The sequence below is a fragment of the Xenopus tropicalis genome, chromosome 9 (genome assembly GCF_000004195.4).
Source record: "Xenopus tropicalis strain Nigerian chromosome 9, UCB_Xtro_10.0, whole genome shotgun sequence".
Classification (NCBI taxonomy): domain Eukaryota; kingdom Metazoa; phylum Chordata; class Amphibia; order Anura; family Pipidae; genus Xenopus; species Xenopus tropicalis.
This window is the reverse complement of record NC_030685.2, coordinates 89,999,230-90,018,456: the sequence shown is the minus strand read 5'-3', so window position 1 is coordinate 90,018,456 and position 19,227 is coordinate 89,999,230. Positions and strand designations below refer to the sequence as shown.

Below are 19,227 nucleotides of genomic sequence, written 5' to 3'. Positions count from 1 at the left end.
TTTCAGATCACAGGGCTAATGGGTTTATTTTATTAGATAGAAATGGAAGACCAGGTGCCTAGTAGCCCAGATAATGCTGCCAATGATGATAGGAGGTGAGTCACCAGGTGTAAGTTTGTATTGTGGTTAGGCAGGAAAAAGAGTGCATAGCAACAATATCTGTTATTATTGTTTTGCAGTGTCCCCCCCCCCCAGGAAGAGGGTTAGCAAAGAAAAGCACAAAATGTGTGTAGCCTGTGATAATCCAGCTATGAAGCATTCTAAGCTGTGTCAAAGATGTACAAGCAGGCTGTCTGGGGATGCTGCAGCGGATACCTCAAAAGTCATGAAATGGATAAGAGAGGCAGTGGCGGAAGGTTTAAGATCAGCCAAACGCTGCAGAGAGGATGATAGTCAAAGTATCCGCTACATGAGCTTATCAAGGAGGTGATAGTGAAGGAGTGGGAAAAGACTGATGTAAAATTTCCTATACCATCTAAAGTGCTGAAAATGTATCCATTTCCAGCAGAAGAGGAGCAGGTTTGGGACAAGGCGCCCAGGGTAGATGCGGCAGTTTCACGACTCTCGAGAAGAACTTTACTGCCAGTGGAGGATGTTGTATCCTTCTTAAACCCTATGGATAGAAAGATGGAGGCATCGTTAAAGAAATCCTATTTGGCACTGGGAGCAACTTGCAGACCTGCTCTAGCACTGACTTCTGTATCAAGAGCTATGCAGATGTGGTTGCAAAACATTGAGTCAGCCTTGAGAGAAGGAGTTGACAGAAGAGATATAATAGATGCTATGGCGGAAATGAAGTTGGCAACAGATTTTTTAACTGAGGCTTCAGTAGACCTGGTCAAATCTTCTTCAAGAGCTATGGCTCTTTCGGTGGCGGCAAGGAGAGCGCTATGGCTAAGGGCGTGGAATGCGGACAAAGCATCCAAAAGCAATTTATGTAACTTACCCTTTGAAGGACAGATGTTCTTTGGTCCTAAATTGGATGACCTTATCAAAAGAGTTACAGGGGGTAAGAGTGTGTTTCTACCCCAGGAGAAAAGAATGGGAAGATTCTCGGAAGGGTCAGAAGATCGGCGGTCCTTTCGGGGTAGAGCTTCCTTTCGAACAAATCAAAGGTTCAGATCTTCAGGACAGGACAGGCGACACTATTCAAGACGCAAAAACCAAAAGTTGAGGATTCCAAGTTTTCAAGGAAAACAGTCTGAGGAAGTGGCAGTCCAAGCCTCAAGGATACCCAGAAGGCTTCAACAGTTTGTAGGGGTTTGGACAAAGTCCATTTCAGATCACTGGGTGCTACGAACAGTGTCAGAAGGTTATTATTTGGAGTTCAAACAGACTCCAAAAGAAAATTATTTTGTTATGTCTCAGATTCCTCCGCAAACGGAGAGGAAGAAGATAATGATGACTTACGTTCAGCAGCTTCTGGCAGATGGGGCGATATGTCCGGTACCTCAGAGGTTTTGGAGAAAAGGCATGTACTCAACTTTGTTCATGCTAAAAAAGAAAACGGGGGATTTTCGACCAGTTCTAGACCTCAGAACAATAAATTCATTCTTACACGTAAGAACTTTCAAGATGGAATCCATTTTCTCGATAGTCAAAGAAATACGTCCGGAAGATTGGCTGTTATCAATAGACCTGAAAGATGCCTACCTGCACGTACCGATAGCTGCCGCTCATCAGAGATTCTTAAGGTTTGCCATAGCTTCGGATCGGCACTACCAGTTCACATGTCTCCCATTCGGGTTGGCAACCTCTCCAAGGGTGTTTACAAAGGTACTGCAGCCGCTAATAGCCGAATTGAGGAAACAAGGTATCCTGGTCTATCATTATCTAGACGATATCCTGCTCAAAGCAAGGAGTGTGGAGGTTCTTCTGAACCACAGAGATTTCGTGATAAAGACTTTGCAAGAACATGGCTGGGTGCTAAATTTTCAAAAAAGTCAATTGCAGCCAACACAGGATCTAGTTTATCTAGGTGCAAGATTTCAGACAAACCATGCAGTAGTCACATTACCAGAGGTAAAGAAGCAGAAGATAAAAGATCTAATATCCAGATTGTTAAGGAGACATACAATGTCAGCGAAAGAGATATCCAGTATCATAGGGCTATTGAACTCGACAGCTCCGATGGTGAAATGGGCGCGTTGGCATACCAGACCATTGCAATGGGCCTTTTTAATGCAATGGAAGAGGAAGAAACAGAATTGGAATCAGATTATTCAGATAACGCATCAAGTGAAGATGGAAATGAGATGGTGGCTGGAGGAAGCCAATCTAACCAGAGGGCAGACGTTGAAGGATATTCAGTGGGAAGTACTGACGACCGATTCCAGCCCCAGAGGTTGGGGAGCCCATCTGAGAAGTATCGGAATACAAGGAGCATGGTCAGAGGAAGAACAGTTTCTCCCAGCAAATATTCTGGAGCTCAGAGCGGTTTGGAAGGCAATTCAAGAACTGGCAGAGCGGCTGAAGGGAGCATCTTTGATGCTGAGAGTAGACAACTTAGCAGCAGTAGCTTATCTGAAGAAGCAAGCAGGAACGCGCAGCCACAGCTTAATGAAAGAGTTGCAACCGATTATGCAATGGACGGAGGTCTACTTGCAGAACATGTCGGCAGTCCATGTTCCAGGGGTTCAAAACGTACTGGCAGATTTCCTCAGCAGAGTGACAATGAGCAAGCACGAGTGGGAACTGAATCACGAGGTGTTCCTACAAATAGTGGAGAAATGGGGGTGGCCAGAGAAAGACTTGATGGCGTCCCCAAGCAATCGCAAGGTCAGAGCATTCTTTTCAAGGGACAGAGATGCTTTGATGCAGAATTGGAGCACAGGGCTCTTGTACATTTTTCCTCCGATACCCCTGATATCAAGAGTCTTGAGAAAGATAAGAGCAGAGAGGGCAGAAGTCATAGCTATCCTCCCGGATTGGCCAAGGAGACAGTGGTATCCTCTGCTCAGATCCATGTTAACGGACAAACCACTGAGACTGCAGACCAGGAAGGATCTGTTAATGCAGGGCCCAATGTTTCATCCGGACCCGCAGGCATTAGCACTCAAGGCCTGGAAATTGAAAGGCAGAGGCTAGTCTCGGAAGGATTCTCCATGGCAGTAATAGATACCATGCTGGCAGCCAGAAAAATGTCTACTAACAAAACATACGACAGAGTGTGGAGAGTGTTTTTAGCTTGGCTACAGCAAAAAATATACTTCTTCAGGATCTCTCAGTAATTCAAATCTTGGATTTCCTTCAAGCAGGATTTGAAAAGGGATTAAGTTTGAGAACTTTGAAGTTGCAGGTGTCAGCCATATCGGCTTTAACAGAAAAACAATGGGCAAAAGATACAAAAATAATAAAATTTGTGACAGGGGTCATGCATCTGAGACCTCCATGCAGAGTTTGGTCAGCAGCTTGGGACCTACAGTTGGTGTTGGAAGTGTTGACGGCAGATCCGTTTGAGCCATTGGAGGAGATATCGGAAATGCTTCTCACGTTAAAGATGGTCTTCCTAACAGCAGTTGTGTCTGCTAGGAGAGTGAGTGATTTGCAGGCTTTGTCAGCCGAACCCCCATTCACTATTATCCAACAAGATAAAGTGATTCTAAGGGCAGTGCCCGGGTACCTACCCAAGGTGGTAAAGAACTTTTACCTTAATCAAGAGACAATTCTACCATCCTTTTTTTCAAACTACACTTCAGAACTAGAGAAAACGTGGTACATGTTGGACATGGTGAGGTGTATGACAGTCTATCTAAAGAGAACAAAGACTTGGAGAAAGTCAAACAGACTTTTTGTTATACCAAACGGTAATAGAAGAGGTCAGGCGGCCTCGGTTACCACCATCAGCAGATGGATTGTCAACTGCATAAAATTATCATATCAAAAGAAGGAAAAGCAATTCCCTAAAGGGGTGAGGGCACACTCTACGAGAGCTCTGAGTACTTCATGGGCATTCCAGGCAGAGGTGTCGGCTGAGCATATCTGTAAAACAGCGTCATGGAATTCGGCCAGGACATTCCTTAAGCACTATCAGGTGGAAGTGCGAGCTAAAACTCAAGAAGAGTTTGGGAGCAAAGTGCTGGAAGCAGTATGCGGCAGCAAACGTTGAAAGATTAAATAATTTCTTTTTTCTGGCATATGATTTGTTTCATTATTTTCCCACCCTTTCTAACTGCTTGGGTACTAACCCATAGGTGTGAAGGCTGCCATAGCGACCAGGGAAAAGGGAAAATTTAAACCAATACTTACCGAAATTTTCCTTTCCTGGTTGCTATGGGCAGCCTTCACACCGTCTCCCCCCCACAAGATTAGGCTCGGACTCAAAGACGGGGCCTAGAGGGAAAAGGGGAGGTTATATAGGTAATCAATGTCTAGGAGTTTCTGTCCTATCGCTGGCTAGAGGGCGGGGAAAACCCATAGGTGTGAAGGCTGCCCATAGCAACCAGGAAAGGAAAATTTCGGTAAGTATTGGTTTAAATTTTCCCTTATCCCACAGCCCCAGTCCCTTCCCAGAGGCTATTATCCCCCCACTGCTACTATAGGCACCATCTCTCCCTACTATACCTGCTATCCCACAGCCCCAGTCCCTTCCCAGAGGCTATTATCCCCCCACTGCTACTATAGGCACCATCTCTCCCTACTATACCTGCTATCCCACAGCCCCAGTCCCTTCCCAGAGGCTATTATCCCCCCACTGCTACTATAGGCACCATCTCTCCCTACTATACCTGCTTATCCCACAGCCCAGTCCCTTCCCAGAGGCTATTATCCCCCCACTGCTACTATAGGCACCATCTCTCCCTACTAATACCTGCTATCCCACAGCCCCAGTCCCTTCCCAGAGGCTATTATCCCCCACTGCTACTATAGGCACCATCTCTCCTACTATACCTGCTATCCCACAGCCCCAGTCCCTTCCCAGAGGCTATTATCCCCCCACTGCTACTATAGGCACCATCTCTCCCTACTATACCTGCTATCCCACAGCCCCCAGTCCCTTCCCAGAGGCTATTATCCCCCCACTGCTACATAGGCACCATCTCTCCCTACTATACCTGCTATCCCACAGCCCCAGTCCCTTCCCAGAGGCTATTATCCCCCCACTGCTACTATAGGCACCATCTCTCCCTACTATACCTGCTATCCCACAGCCCCAGTCCTTCCCAGAGGCTATTATCCCCCCACTGCTACTCATAGGCACCATCTCTCCCTACTATACCTGCTATCCCACAGCCCCAGTCCCTTCCCAGAGGCTATTATCCCCCACTGCTACTATAGGCCCATCTCTCCCTACTATACCTGCTATCCACAGCCCCAGTCCCTTCCCAGAGGCTATTATCCCCCCACTGCTACTATAGGCACCATCTCTCCCTACTATACCTGCTATCCCACAGCCCCAGTCCCTTCCCAGAAGGCTATTATCCCCCCACTGCTACTATAGGCACCATCTCTCCCTACTATACCTGCTATCCCACAGCCCCAGTCCTTCCCAGAGGCTATTATCCCCCACTGCTACTATAGGCACCATCTCTCCCTACTATACCTGCTATCCCACAGCCCCAGTCCCTTCCCAGAGGCTATTATCCCACTGCTAATATAGGCACCATCTCTTCCCTACTATACCTGCTATCCCACAGCCCCAGTCCCTTCCCAGAGGCTATTATCCCACTGCTACTATAGGCACCATCTCTCCTACTATACCTGCTATCCCACAGCCCAGTCCCTTCCCAGAGGCTATTATCCCCCACTGCTACTATAGGCACCATCTCTCCCTACTATCTGCTATCCCCAGCCCCCAGTCCCTTCCCAGAGGCTATTATCCCCCCACTGCTACTATAGGTACCATCTCTCCCTACTATACCTGCTATCCCACAGCCCCAGTCCCTCCCAGAGGCTATTATCCCTACTGCTACTATAGGCACCATCTCTACTATACCCGCTATCCCACAGCCCCAGTCCCTTCCCAGAGGCTATTATCCCCCCACTGCTACTATAGGTACCATCTCTCCCTACTATATCTGCTATCCACAGCCCCAGTCCCTTCCCAGAGGCTATTATCCCCCCACTGCTACTATAGGCATCATCTCTCCCTACTATATCTGCTATCCCACAGCCCCAGTCCCTTCCCAGAGGCTATTGTCCCCCACTGCTACTATAGGCACCATCTCTCCCTACTATACCTGCTATCCCACAGCCCCAGTCCCTTCCCAGAGGCTATTATCCCCCTACTGCTACTATAGGCACCATCCCTCCCTACTATACCCGCTATCCCACAGCCCCAGTCCCTTCCGAGAGGCTATTATCCCCCACTGCTACTATAGGTACCATCTCTCCCTACTATATCTGCTATCCACAGCCCCAGTCCTTCCCAGAGGCTATTATCCCCACTGCTACTATAGGCACCAATCCTCTCCCTACTATACCTGCCTATCCACAGCCCCAGTCCCTCCCCAGAGGCTATTATCCCCCCACTGTACTATAGGCACCATCTCTCCCTACTATACCTTGCTATCCCACAGCCCCAGTCCTTCCCAGAGGCTATTATCCCCCACTGCTACTATAGGCACCATCTCTCCTACTATATACCTGCTATCCCACAGCCCCAGTCCCTTCCCAGAGGCTATTATCCCCCACTGCTACTATAGGCACCATCTCTCCCTACTATACCCTGCTATCCCAACAGCCCCAGTCCCCTTCCCAGAGGCTATTATCCCCCCACTGCTACTATAGGCACCATTCTCTCCCTACTATACCTGCTATCCCACAGCCCCAGTCCCTTCCAGAGGCTATTATCCCACTGCTACTATAGGCACCATCTCTCCCTACTATACCTGCTATCCCACAGCCCCAGTCCCTTCCCAGAGGCTATTATCCCCCCACTGCCTACTATAGGCACCATGCTCTCCCTACTATAGCTGCTATCCCACAGCCCCGTCCCTTCCCAGACGCTATTATCCCCCCACTGCTACTATAGGCACCATCTCTCCCTACCTATACCTGCCTATCCGACAGCCCTAGTCCCTCCCAGAGGCTATTATCCCCCCCACTGCTACTATAGGCACCATCTCTCACCTACTATATACCCGCTACCCACAGCCCCAGTCCCTTCCCAGAGGCTATTATCCCCCCACTGCTACTATAGGCACCATCTCTCCTACTATACCTGCTATCCCACAGCCCCAGTCCCCTTCCAGAGGCCTATTATCCCCCCACTTGCTACTATAGGCCACCATCTCTCCTACTATACCTGCTATCCCACAGCCCCAGTCCCTTCCCAGAGCCTATTATCCCCCACTGCTACTATAGGCACCATCTCTCCCCTACTATACCTGCCTATCCCACAGCCCCAGTCCCTTCCCAGAGGCTATTATCCCCACTGCTACTATAGGCACCATCTCTCCCACTACTACCTGCTATCCCACAGCCCCAGTCCCCTTCCCAGAGGCTATTATCCCACTGCTACTATAGGCACCATCTCTCCCTACTATACCTGCTATCCCACAGCCCCAGTCCCTTCCCAGAGGCTATTATCCCCCCACTGCTACTATAGGCAACCATCTCTCCCTACTATACCTGCTATCCCACAGCCCCCAGTCCCTTCCCAGAGGCTATTATCCCCCCACTGCTACTATAGGCCACCATCTCTCCCTACTATACCTGCTTTCCCATGGTCCGCTATATGGCAGCCTTCACACCTATGGGTTTTTCCCCGCCCTCTAGCCAGCGATAGGACAGAAACTCCTAGACATTGATTACCTATATAACCTCCCCTTTTCTCTAGGCCCCGTCTTTTTTCTGTCCTCGCCAGAGAAGATAGGACATAGTTTTTTTGGAGTCTTTAGCTCTAGAAAATTTTATTTTGTGACTCACCTGGACCCTGTTGGGACCCTGCACCTGGGGAGTTCAGCCTCTCTCCCGGAAGGATCTTGCAGAGTATTTCCTCTTAGAGGAGGTCAGCGGATCAAACCCCGTTACTAGGCAGCCCGGGGTGATTATTGGAATGTTTCACCCGCTCCTGTACTCTGCTTAGGCAGTTTGGAGCGTTTTTGGGTGATGCTATGTGTCTCAGACCATAGCAAAGGGCGGCACCTTAGCTACTTCCGGTTTGCGTTCCAGCTTGGAACGCATAGGAAGCGAACCGGAAGTGACGTTTCTATAGCAGTTTTCTCTCTCCTTCAAGTCGATTGGCCTTTGGCGCGGGGAGGGGAGGAAAGGGGGCGTGCAGGGAAGGTTTTTTTGGGCCCTTCCGGATTTTCCAGCGTGCTGCTGCCAACAGCTTCTGTGTACTGGCGTTTTTTCCTTCAGCTTGGTGAGTAACTTCTGTGAGTTTTTTCTGTGATGTGGGTTTTTTCAGATCACAGGGCTAATGGGTTTATTTTATTAGATAGAAATGGAAGACCAGGTGCCTAGTAGCCCAGATAATGCTGCCAATGATGATAGGAGGTGAGTCACCAGGTGTAAGTTTGTATTGTGGTTAGGCAGGAAAAAGAGTGCATAGCAACAATATCTGTTATTATTGTTTTGCAGTGTCCCCCCCCCCAGGAAGAGGGTTAGCAAAGAAAAGCACAAAATGTGTGTAGCCTGTGATAATCCAGCTATGAAGGCATTCTAAGCTGTGTCAAAGATGTACAAGCAGGCTGTCTGGGGATGCTGCAGCGGATACCTCAAAAGTCATGAAATGGATAAGAGAGGCAGTGGCGAAGGTTTAAGATCAGCCAAACGCTGCAGAGAGGATGATAGTCAAAGTATCCGCTACATGAGCTTATCAAGGAGGTGATAGTGAAGGAGTGGGAAAAGACTGATGTAAAATTTCCTATACCATCTAAAGTGCTGAAAATGTATCCATTTCCAGCAGAAGAGGAGCAGGTTTGGGACAAGGCGCCCAGGGTAGATGCGGCAGTTTCACGACTCTCGAGAAGAACTTTACTGCCAGTGGAGGATGTTGTATCCTTCTTAAACCCTATGGATAGGAAAGATGGAGGCATCGTTAAAGAAATCCTATTTGGCACTGGGAGCAACTTTGCAGACCTGCTCTAGCCACTGACTTCTGTATCAAGAGCTATGCAGATGTGGTTGCAAAACATTGAGTCAGCCTTGAGAGAAGGAGTTGACAGAAGAGATATAATAGATGCTATGGCGGAAATGAAGTTGGCAACAGATTTTTTAACTGAGGCTTCAGTAGAACCTGGGTCAAATCTTCTTCAAGAGCTATGGCTCTTTCCGGTGGCGGCAAGGAGAGCGCTATGGCTAAGGGCGTGGAATGCGGACAAAGCATTCCAAAAGCAATTTATGTAACTTACCCTTTGAAGGACAGATGTTCTTTGGTCCTAAATTGGATGACCTTATCAAAGAGTTACAGGGGGTAAGAGTGTGTTTCTACCCCAGGAGAAAAGAATGGGAAGATTCTCGGAAGGGTCAGAAGATCGGCGGTCCTTTCGGGGTAGAGCTTCCTTTCGAACAAATCAAAGGTTCAGATCTTCAGGACAGGACAAGCGTCCACAGTGGAGAGGAGGACAGGCGACACTATTCAAGACGCAAAAACCAAAAGTTGAGGATTCCAAGTTTTCAAGGAAAACAGTCTGAGGAAGTGGCAGTCCAAGCCTCAAGGATACCCAGAAGGCTTCAACAGTTTGTAGGGGTTTGGACAAAGTCCATTCAGATCACTGGGTGCTACGACAGTGTCAGAAGGTTATTATTTGGAGTTCAAACAGACTCCAAAAGAAAATTATTTTGTTATGTCTCAGATTCCTCCGCAAACGGAGAGGAAGAAGATAATGATGACTTACGTTCAGCAGCTTCTGGCAGATGGGGCGATATGTCCGGTACCTCAGAGGTTTTGGAGAAAAGGCATGTACTCAACTTTGTTCATGCTAAAAGAAAACGGGGGATTTTCGACCAGTTCTAGACCTCAGAACAATAAATTCATTCTTACACGTAAGAACTTTCAAGATGGAATCCATTTTCTCGATAGTCAAAGAAATACGTCCGGAAGATTGGCTGTTATCAATAGACCTGAAAGATGCCTACCTGCACGTACCGATAGCTGCCGCTCATCAGAGATTCTTAAGGTTGCCATAGCTTCGGATCGGCACTTACCAGTTCACATGTCTCCCATTCGGGTTGGCAACCTCTCCAAGGGTGTTTTACAAAGGTACTGCAGCCGCTAATAGCCGAATTGAGGAAACAAGGTATCCTGGTCTATCATTATCTAGACGATATCCTGCTCAAAGCAAGGAGTGTGGAGGTTCTCTGAACCACAGAGATTTCGTGATAAAGACTTTGCAAGAACATGGCTGGGTGCTAAATTTTCAAAAAAGTCAATTGCAGCCAACACAGGATCTAGTTTATCTAGGTGCAAGATTTCAGACAAACCATGCAGTAGTCACATTACCAGAGGTAAAGAAGCAGAAGATAAAAGATCTAATATCCAGATTGTTAAGGAGACATACAATGTCAGCGAAAGAGATATCCAGTATCATAGGGCTATTGAACTCGACAGCTCCGATGGTGAAAATGGGGCGCGTTGGCATACCAGACCATTGCAATGGCCTTTTTAATGCAATGGAAGAGGAAGAAACAGAATTGGAATCAGATTATTCAGATAACGCATCAAGTGAAGATGGAAATGAGATGGTGGCTGGAGGAAGCCAATCTAACCAGAGGGCAGACGTTGAAGGATATTCAGTGGAAGTACTGACGACCGATTCCAGCCCCAGAGGTTGGGAGCCCATCTGAGAAGTATCGGAATACAAGGAGCATGGTCAGAGGAAGAACAGTTTCTCCCAGCAAATATTCTGGAGCTCAGAGCGGTTTGGAAGGCAATTCAAGAACTGGCAGAGCGGCTGAAGGGAGCATCTTTTGATGCTGAGAGTAGACAACTTAGCAGCAGTAGCTTATCTGAAGAAGCAAGCAGGAACGCGCAGCCACAGCTTAATGAAAGAGTTGCAAACCGATTATGCAATGGACGGAGGTCTACTTGCAGAACATGTCGGCAGTCCATGTTCCAGGGGTTCAAAACGTACTGGCAGATTTCCTCAGCAGAGTGACAATGAGCAAGCACGAGTGGGAACTGAATCACGAGGTGTTCCTACAAATAGTGGAGAAATGGGGGTGGCCAGAGAAAGACTTGATGGCGTCCCCAAGCAATCGCAAGGTCAGAGCATTCTTTTCAAGGACAGAGATGCTTTGATGCAGAATTTGGAGCACAGGGCTCTTGTACATTTTCCTCCGATACCCCTGATATCAAGAGTCTTGAGAAAGATAAGAGCAGAGAGGGCAGAAGTCATAGCTATCCTCCCGGATTGGCCAAGGAGACAGTGGTATCTCTGCTCAGATCCATGTTAACGGACAAACCACTGAGACTGCAGACCAGGAAGGATCTGTTAATGCAGGGCCAATGTTTCATCCGGACCCGCAAGGCATTAGCACTCAAGGCCCTGGAAATTGAAAAGGCAGAGGCTAGTCTCGGAAGGATTCTCCATGGCCAGTAATAGATACCATGCTGGCAGCCAGAAAAATGTCTACTAACAAAACATACGACAGAGTGTGAGAGTGTTTTTAGCTGGCTACAGCAAAAAATATACTTCTTCAGGATCTCTCAGTAATTCAAATCTTGGATTTCCTTCAAGCAGGATTTGAAAAGGGATTAAGTTTGAGAACTTTGAAGTTGCAGGTGTCAGCCATATCGGCTTTAACAGAAAAACAATGGGCAAAAGATACAAAAATAATAAAATTTGTGACAGGGGTCATGCATCTGAGACCTCCATGCAGAGTTTGGTCAGCAGCTTGGGACCTACAGTTGGTGTTGGAAGTGTTGACGGCAGATCCGTTTGAGCCATTGGAGGAGATATCGGAAATGCTTCTCACGTTAAAGATGGTCTTCCTAACAGCAGTTGTGTCTGCTAGGAGAGTGAGTGATTTGCAGGCTTTGTCAGCGAACCCCCATTCACTATTATCCAACAAGATAAAGTGATTTCTAAGGGCAGTGCCCGGGTACCTACCAAGGTGGTAAGAACTTTTACCTTAATCAAGAGACAATTCTACCATCCTTTTTTCAAACTACACTTCAGAACTAGAAGAAAACGTGGTACATGTGGACATGGTGAGGTGTATGACAGTCTATCTAAAGAGAACAAAGACTTGGAGAAAGTCAAACAGACTTTTTGTTATACCAAACGGTAATAGAAGAGGTCAGGCGGCCTCGGTTACCACCATCAGCAGATGGATTGTCAACTGCATAAAATTATCATATCAAAGAAGGAAAAGCAATTCCCTAAAGGGGTGAGGGCACACTCTACGAGAGCTCTGAGTACTTCATGGGCATTCCAGGCAGAGGTGTCGGCTGAGCATATCTGTAAAACAGCGTCATGGAATTCGGCCAGGACATTCCTTAAGCACTATCAGGTGGAAGTGCGAGCTAAAACTCAAGAAGAGTTTGGGAGCAAAGTGCTGGAAGCAGTATGCGGCAGCAAACGTTGAAGATTAAATAATTTCTTTTTCTGGCATATGATTTGTTTCATTATTTTCCCACCCTTCTAACTGCTTGGGTACTAACCCATAGGTGTGAAGGCTGCCATAGCGACCAGGGAAAAGGGAAAATTTAAACCAATACTTACCGAATTTTCCTTTCCTGGTTGCTATGGGCCAGCCTTCACACCGTCTCCCCCCACAAGATTTAGGCTCGGACTCAAAGACGGGCCTAGAGGGAAAAGGGGAGGTTATATAGGTAATCAATGTCTAGGAGTTTCTGTCCTATCGCTGGCTAGAGGGCGGGGAAAACCCATAGGTGTGAAGGCTGCCCATAGCAACCAGGAAAGGAAAATTTCGGTAAGTATTTGGTTTAAATTTTCCCTTATCCCACAGCCCAGTCCCTTCCCAGAGGCTATTAACCCCCCACTGCTACTAAGGCACCATCTCTCCCTACTATACCTGCTATCCCACAGCCCCAGTCCCTTCCCAGAGGCTATTATCCCCCCACTGCTACTATAGGCACCATCTCTCCCTACTATACCTGCTATCCCACAGCCCCAGTCCCTTCCCAGAGGCTATTATCCCCCCCACTGCTACTATAGGCACCATCTCTCCCTACTATACCTGCTATCCACAGCCCCAGTCCCTTCCCAGAGGCTATTATCCCCCACTGCTACTATAGGCACCATCTCTCCCTACTATACCTGCTATCCCACAGCCCCAGTCCCTTCCCAGAGGCTATTATCCCCCACTGCTACTATAGGCACCATCTCTCCCTACTATACCTGCTATCCCACAGCCCCAGTCCCTTCCCAGAGGCTATTATCCCCCCACTGCTACTATAGGCACCATCTTCCCCTACTATACCTGCTATCCCACAGCCCCAGTCCCTTCCCGAGGCTATTATCCCCCACTGCTACTATAGGCACCATCTCTCCCTACTATACCTGCTATCCCACAGCCCCAGTCCTTCCAGAGGCTATTATCCCCCCACTGCTACTATAGGCACCATCTCTCCCTACTATACCTGCTATCCCACAGCCCCAGTCCCTTCCAGAGGCTATTATCCCCCCACTGCTACTATAGGCACCATCTCTCCCTACTATACCTGCTATCCACAGCCCCAGTCCCTTCCCAGAGGCTATTATCCCCCCACTGCTACTATAGGCACCATCTCTCCCTACTATACTGCTATCCCACAGCCCCAGTCCCTTCCCAGAGGCTATTATCCCCCACTGCTACTATAGGCACCATCTCTCCCTACTATACCTGCTATCCCACAGCCCCAGTCCTTCCAGAGGCTATTATCCCCCACTGCTACTATAGGCACCATCTCTCCCTACTATACCTGCTATCCCACAGCCCAGTCCCTTCCCAGAGGCTATTATCCCACTGCTAATATAGGCACCATCTCTCCCTACTATACCTGCTATCCCACAGCCCCAGTCCCTTCCCAAGAGGCTATTATCCCACTGCTACTATAGGCACCATCTCTCCCCTACTTATACCTGCTATCCACAGCCCAGTCCCTTCCAGAGGCTATTTATCCCCCCATGCTACTATAGGCACCATCTCTCCCTACTATATCTGCTATCCCACAGCCCCAGTCCCTTCCCAGAGGCTATTATCCCCCCACTGCTACTATAGGTACCATCTCTCCCTACTATACCTGCTATTCCCACAGCCCCCAGTCCCTTCCCAGAGGCTATTATCCCCCTACTGCTACTATAGGCACCATCTCTCCCTACTATACCCGCTATCCCACAGCCCCAGTCCCTTCCCAGAGGCTATTATCCCCCCACTGCTACTATAGGTACCATCTCTCCCTACTATATCTGCTATCCCACAGCCCCAGTCCCTTCCCAGAGGCTATTATCCCCCACTGCTACTATAGGCATCATCTCTCCCTACTATATTCTGCTATCCCACAGCCCCAGTCCCTTCCCAGAGGCTATTGTCCCCCCACTGCTACTATAGGCACCATCTCTCCCTACTATACCTGCTATCCCACAGCCCCAGTCCCTTCCCAGAGGCTATTATCCCCCTACTGCTACTATAGGCACCATCCCTCCCTACTATACCCGCTATCCCACAGCCCCAGTCCCTTCCGAGAGGCTATTATCCCCCCACTGCTACTATAGGTACCATCTCTCCCTACTATATCTGCTATCCCCACAGCCCCAGTCCCTTCCAGAGGCTATTATCCCCCCACTGCTACTATAGGCACCATCTCTCCCTACTATACCTGCTATCCCACAGCCCCAGTCCCTCCCCAGAGGCTATTATCCCCCCACTGTTACATAGGCACCATCTCTCCCTACTATACCTGCTATCCCACAGCCCCAGTCCCTTCCCAGAGGCTATTATCCCCCCACTGCTACTATAGGCACCATCTCTCCCTACTATACCTGCTATCCCACAGCCCCAGTCCCTTCCCAGAGGCTATTAATCCCCCCACTGCACTATAGGCACCATCTCTCCCTACTATACCTGCTATCCCACAGCCCCAGTCCCTTCCCAGAGGCTATTATCCCCACCCACTGCTACTATAGCACCATCTCTTCCCTACTATACCTGCTATCCCACAGCCCCAGTCCCTTCCCAGAGGCTATTATCCACTGCTACTATAGGCACCATCTCTCCCTACTATTACCTGCTATCCCACAGCCCCAGTCCCTTCCCAGAGGCTATTATCCCCCCACTGCTACTATAGGCACCATCTCTCCCTACTATACCTGCTATCCCACAGCCCCAGTCCCTTCCCAGAGGCTATTATCCCCCCACTGCTACTATAGGGCACATCTCTCCCTACTATACTGCTATCCCACAGCCCTAGTCCCTTCCCAGAGGCTATTATCCCCCCACTGCTACTATAGGCACCATCTCTCCCTACTATACCTGCTATCCCACAGCCCCAGTCCCTTCCCAGAGGCTATTATCCCCCACTGCTACTATAGGCACCATCTCTCCCTACTATACCTGCTATCCCACAGCCCCAGTCCCTTCCAGAGGGCTATTATCCCCCCACTGCTACTATAGCACCATCTCTCCCTACTATACCTGCTATCCCACAGCCCAGTCCCTTCCCAGAGGCTATTATCCCCCCACTGCTACTATAGGCACCATCTCTCCCTACTATACCTGCATATCCCACAGCCCTAGTCCCTTCCCAGGGCTATTATCCCCCCACTGCTTACTATAGGCACCATCTCTCCCTACTATAACCTGCTATCCACAGCCCCAGTCCCTTCCCAGAGGCTATTATCCCCCCCACTGCTACTATAGGCACCATCTCTCCCTACTATACCTGCTATCCCACAGCCCCAGTCCCTTCCCAGAGGCTATTATCCCCCCCACTGCTACTATAGCACCATCTCTCCCTACTATACCTGCTATCCCACAGCCCTAGTCCCTTTCCAGAGGCTATTATCCCCCCACTGCTACTATAGGCACCATCTCTCCCTACTATACCTGCTATCCCACAGCCCCAGTCCCTTCCAGAGGCTATTATCCCCCCCACTGCTTACTATAGGCACCATCTCTCCCTACTATACCTGCTATCCCACAGCCCCAGTCCCTTCCCAGAGGCTATTATCCCCACTGCTACTATAGGCACCATCTCTCCCTACTATACCTGCTATCCCACAGCCCCAGTCCCTTCCCAGAGGCTATTATCCCCCACTGCTACTATAGCACCATCTCTCCCTACTATACCCGCTATCCCACAGCCCCAGTCCCTTCCCAGAGGCTATTATCCCCCCACTGCTACTATAGGCACCATCTCTCCCTACTATACCTGCTATCCCACAGCCCTAGTCCCTTCCCAGAGGCTATTATCCCCCCACTGCTACTATAGGCACCATCTCTCCCTACTATACCTGCCTATCCCACAGCCCAGTCCCTTCCCAGAGGCTATTATCCCCCCACTGCTACTATAGGCACCATCTCTCCCTACTATACCTGCTATCCCACAGCCCCAGTCCCTTCCCAGAGGCTATTATCCCCCCACTGCTACTATAGGCACCATCTCTCCCTACTATACCTGCTATCCCACAGCCCCAGTCCCTTATCCTGTATTTATTATACATATTTGGGTATATATGTGTTTTTATACTTATAGATTCAGAGGATACAAAGCCAGTACCTATGGCAGAACTACCAGATTAGGAAGCAGAGTATTGACGCCAGAAGTGGTTCCACTACCAATGAGAGACAGTTGTTCCATGGGACTGATCACAGCGCGGTGGAGAAAGTCAACAATGATGGTTTTAACCGCAGCTTTGCAGGGAGTAATGGTGAGACTGGGTGGAATGGGGCGCCATTAGTGCATTAGGGATCCCTAACTGAGAAAGATTTGGGGATATTTGTGGATAACAAGCTGTGTAACTCTAGGCAGTGTCACTCAGTGGCTAATAAAGCAAATAAAGTGCTGTCTAGCAAAAAAAGGGCATTAACTCAAGGGATGGAAACATAATTATGATCTCTGGTAAGGCTTCACCTTGAGTATGGGGGGCAGTTTTAGGCCTCTGGGAAGGCTATTATCCCCCAAATACCTAGGCATACAGTTAGTAGCTATATACTGTGTGTGTTTGTATACATATCTATAGTAAATTAGTATGTAGGTGCTGAGCTGCCATCAGAGGGGGACAGGCAGGAGTCCCATTGGGGTCAGTGGGGTGTATAATTGCAGAGAGGCACAAAGTGGACAGGTTCTCTTTTCCTAATGTGGGTCAGTGGCGCTGGGGGATCAAACTGAATGGGCTGAACAGTGCTGAGTAGCAAAGAACAAGGGGAATATTAGAACAATATACAGAGAGTGAGGATAATCCCTCATATAAGTCAGTCTCATACCTGTTATATTCCCTTTGCCTACAGGTGATAAGATTGGCAAAGGGACCTACTTTGCCGTTGAAGCCAATTACTCTGCCGATGACACCTACTCCAAGCCGGACCCGAGTGGCAATAAACACATGTACCTGGCGCGGGTCCTCACTGGCACCTTCACTACTGGGCAAACTAATATGATTGCCCCTCCACCTAAGAACCAATCAAACCCCACGGATCTGTATGACAGCGTAACGGATAATATCAACCTACCTTCAATGTTTGTCATATTTAACGATATCCAGGCCTATCCCGAGTATCTCATCACGTTTACAAAATAAATGGCAAACAGGGCGGCCAACTGGCCGGTAACAGAGAGGAGTGAATGGGGTAACTCCAGTGGCAAATGGGTCCTACCATTCCCTTGTTACTAAAGCAAGGGCAACTATATTCAGTATAGAGATTTATTTAGCCAGTTTAGCCAATTTATTCCCTTTAGTCGTTATTAAATCGTTTCTTTTATCCCTCTGCTGTATACTGCCATATAACCCACTATATTGCAGCCTCCCTATTAATGGTAATTCCCCCATCTGTGTATCCCTCTGCTGTATACTGCCATATAACCCACTATATTGCAGCCTCTTTATTAATGGTAATTCCCATCTGTGTATCTGCTATGCCAATAAGTTTTTCTGTTAGGCCTACCTTGATTTAGTACTAGTGATTTCTGTGTCACCCACATCTGTGTCCCACTCCTCAGTGAGCAAGAGATATTTTTACAGCCCCAAACTTGGTTCTGGTGCTTGTAAAAGTCTCTCCCTCCCCACACAGCCTATTTACTTTGATCCCTGATTGTTTAATTGATTAATTAGTCAATCAGGTTCTGGCTTTCCCCAATCAACTGCATATAAATTCAGATGCAGCCTTGGGGATGGCACTAGTGTCAGGGGCAGGCACTGGTGCTACCATTTCCTAAGTGCCAACATTACACAAGTGCTAGGAAGAAGGGAATGGCAGTTAAACAAGGCAGTGCCAACATTTCACAAGTGCTAGGAAGAAGGGAATGGCAGTTAAACAAGGCAGTGCCAACATTACACAAGTGCTAGGAAGAAGGGAATGGCAGTTGGACAAGGCAGTGCCAACATTTCACAAGTGCTAGGAAGAAGGGAATGGCAGTTGGACAAGGCAGTTGGACAAGGCACTGACAAGGCTACAAACTATCTCCTATCAACATTGAACAACGTGGAATCACAAGAAAACAACTTTGCTTATTCATGGTAGTTAGTTATTTCCTACCCCAATATGTTTATCCTGCCCTCCTCCTCTTTGCACTCTCATGTTTCCTAAACATCTCCAGCCGCTTCCTCCATCCAGTCAGAAAGGTATAGAAATCACTGCCTCTCTCCTCTCCTCTCCTTCCCTCTCAGCACATGAAGTTTTTAAATTGCTCTGCTCCGTAACCCCAGTTAACTCTTTCTCCTCACATAAAACAAAAACATACAAATCCTGCTCTCACCTTGCATTCCTCTCCTTCCTGTTACTCGCTGCCGGTGACATTTCCCCCAACCCCGGCCCTTACCCCATCCCTGTTCTGTTAGGGACACGTTCCCCAAACCCACCCTGTACCCCTTTGAAGAACAGGACCCTTACCCCTATACCCAAACCCACCCTGTACCCCTTTGAAGAACAGGACCCTTACCCCTATACCCAAACCCACCCTGTACCCCTTTGAAGTACAGGACCCTTACCCCTATACCCAAACCCACCCTGTACCCCTTTGAAGTACAGGACCCTTACCCCTATACCCCAAACCCACCCTGTACCCCTTTGGAAGAACAGGACCCTTACCCCTATACCCAAACCCACCCTGTACCCCTTTGAAGAACAGGACCCTTACCCCTATACCCAAACCCACCCTGTACCCCTTAGAAGTAC

At 48.5% G+C, this 19,227-nt stretch overlaps 1 protein-coding gene across 1 annotated transcript in view; it reads left to right on the top strand.

Moving 5' to 3' along the window:
• LOC108648819 (protein mono-ADP-ribosyltransferase PARP14-like) overlaps positions 1 to 17,829 on the top strand; it is a 45,884-nt gene extending 28,055 nt beyond the window's left edge. Inside the window, exons 16-17 of the mRNA XM_031892904.1 lie at positions 16,589 to 16,763; positions 17,344 to 17,829. Coding sequence (XP_031748764.1) covers positions 16,589 to 16,763; positions 17,344 to 17,633 — 465 coding nt within the window. The 3' untranslated portion in view covers positions 17,634 to 17,829. The remainder of the gene's footprint in view (positions 1 to 16,588; positions 16,764 to 17,343) is intronic.
• The last annotated feature ends 1,398 nt before the right edge of the window (positions 17,830 to 19,227 follow it).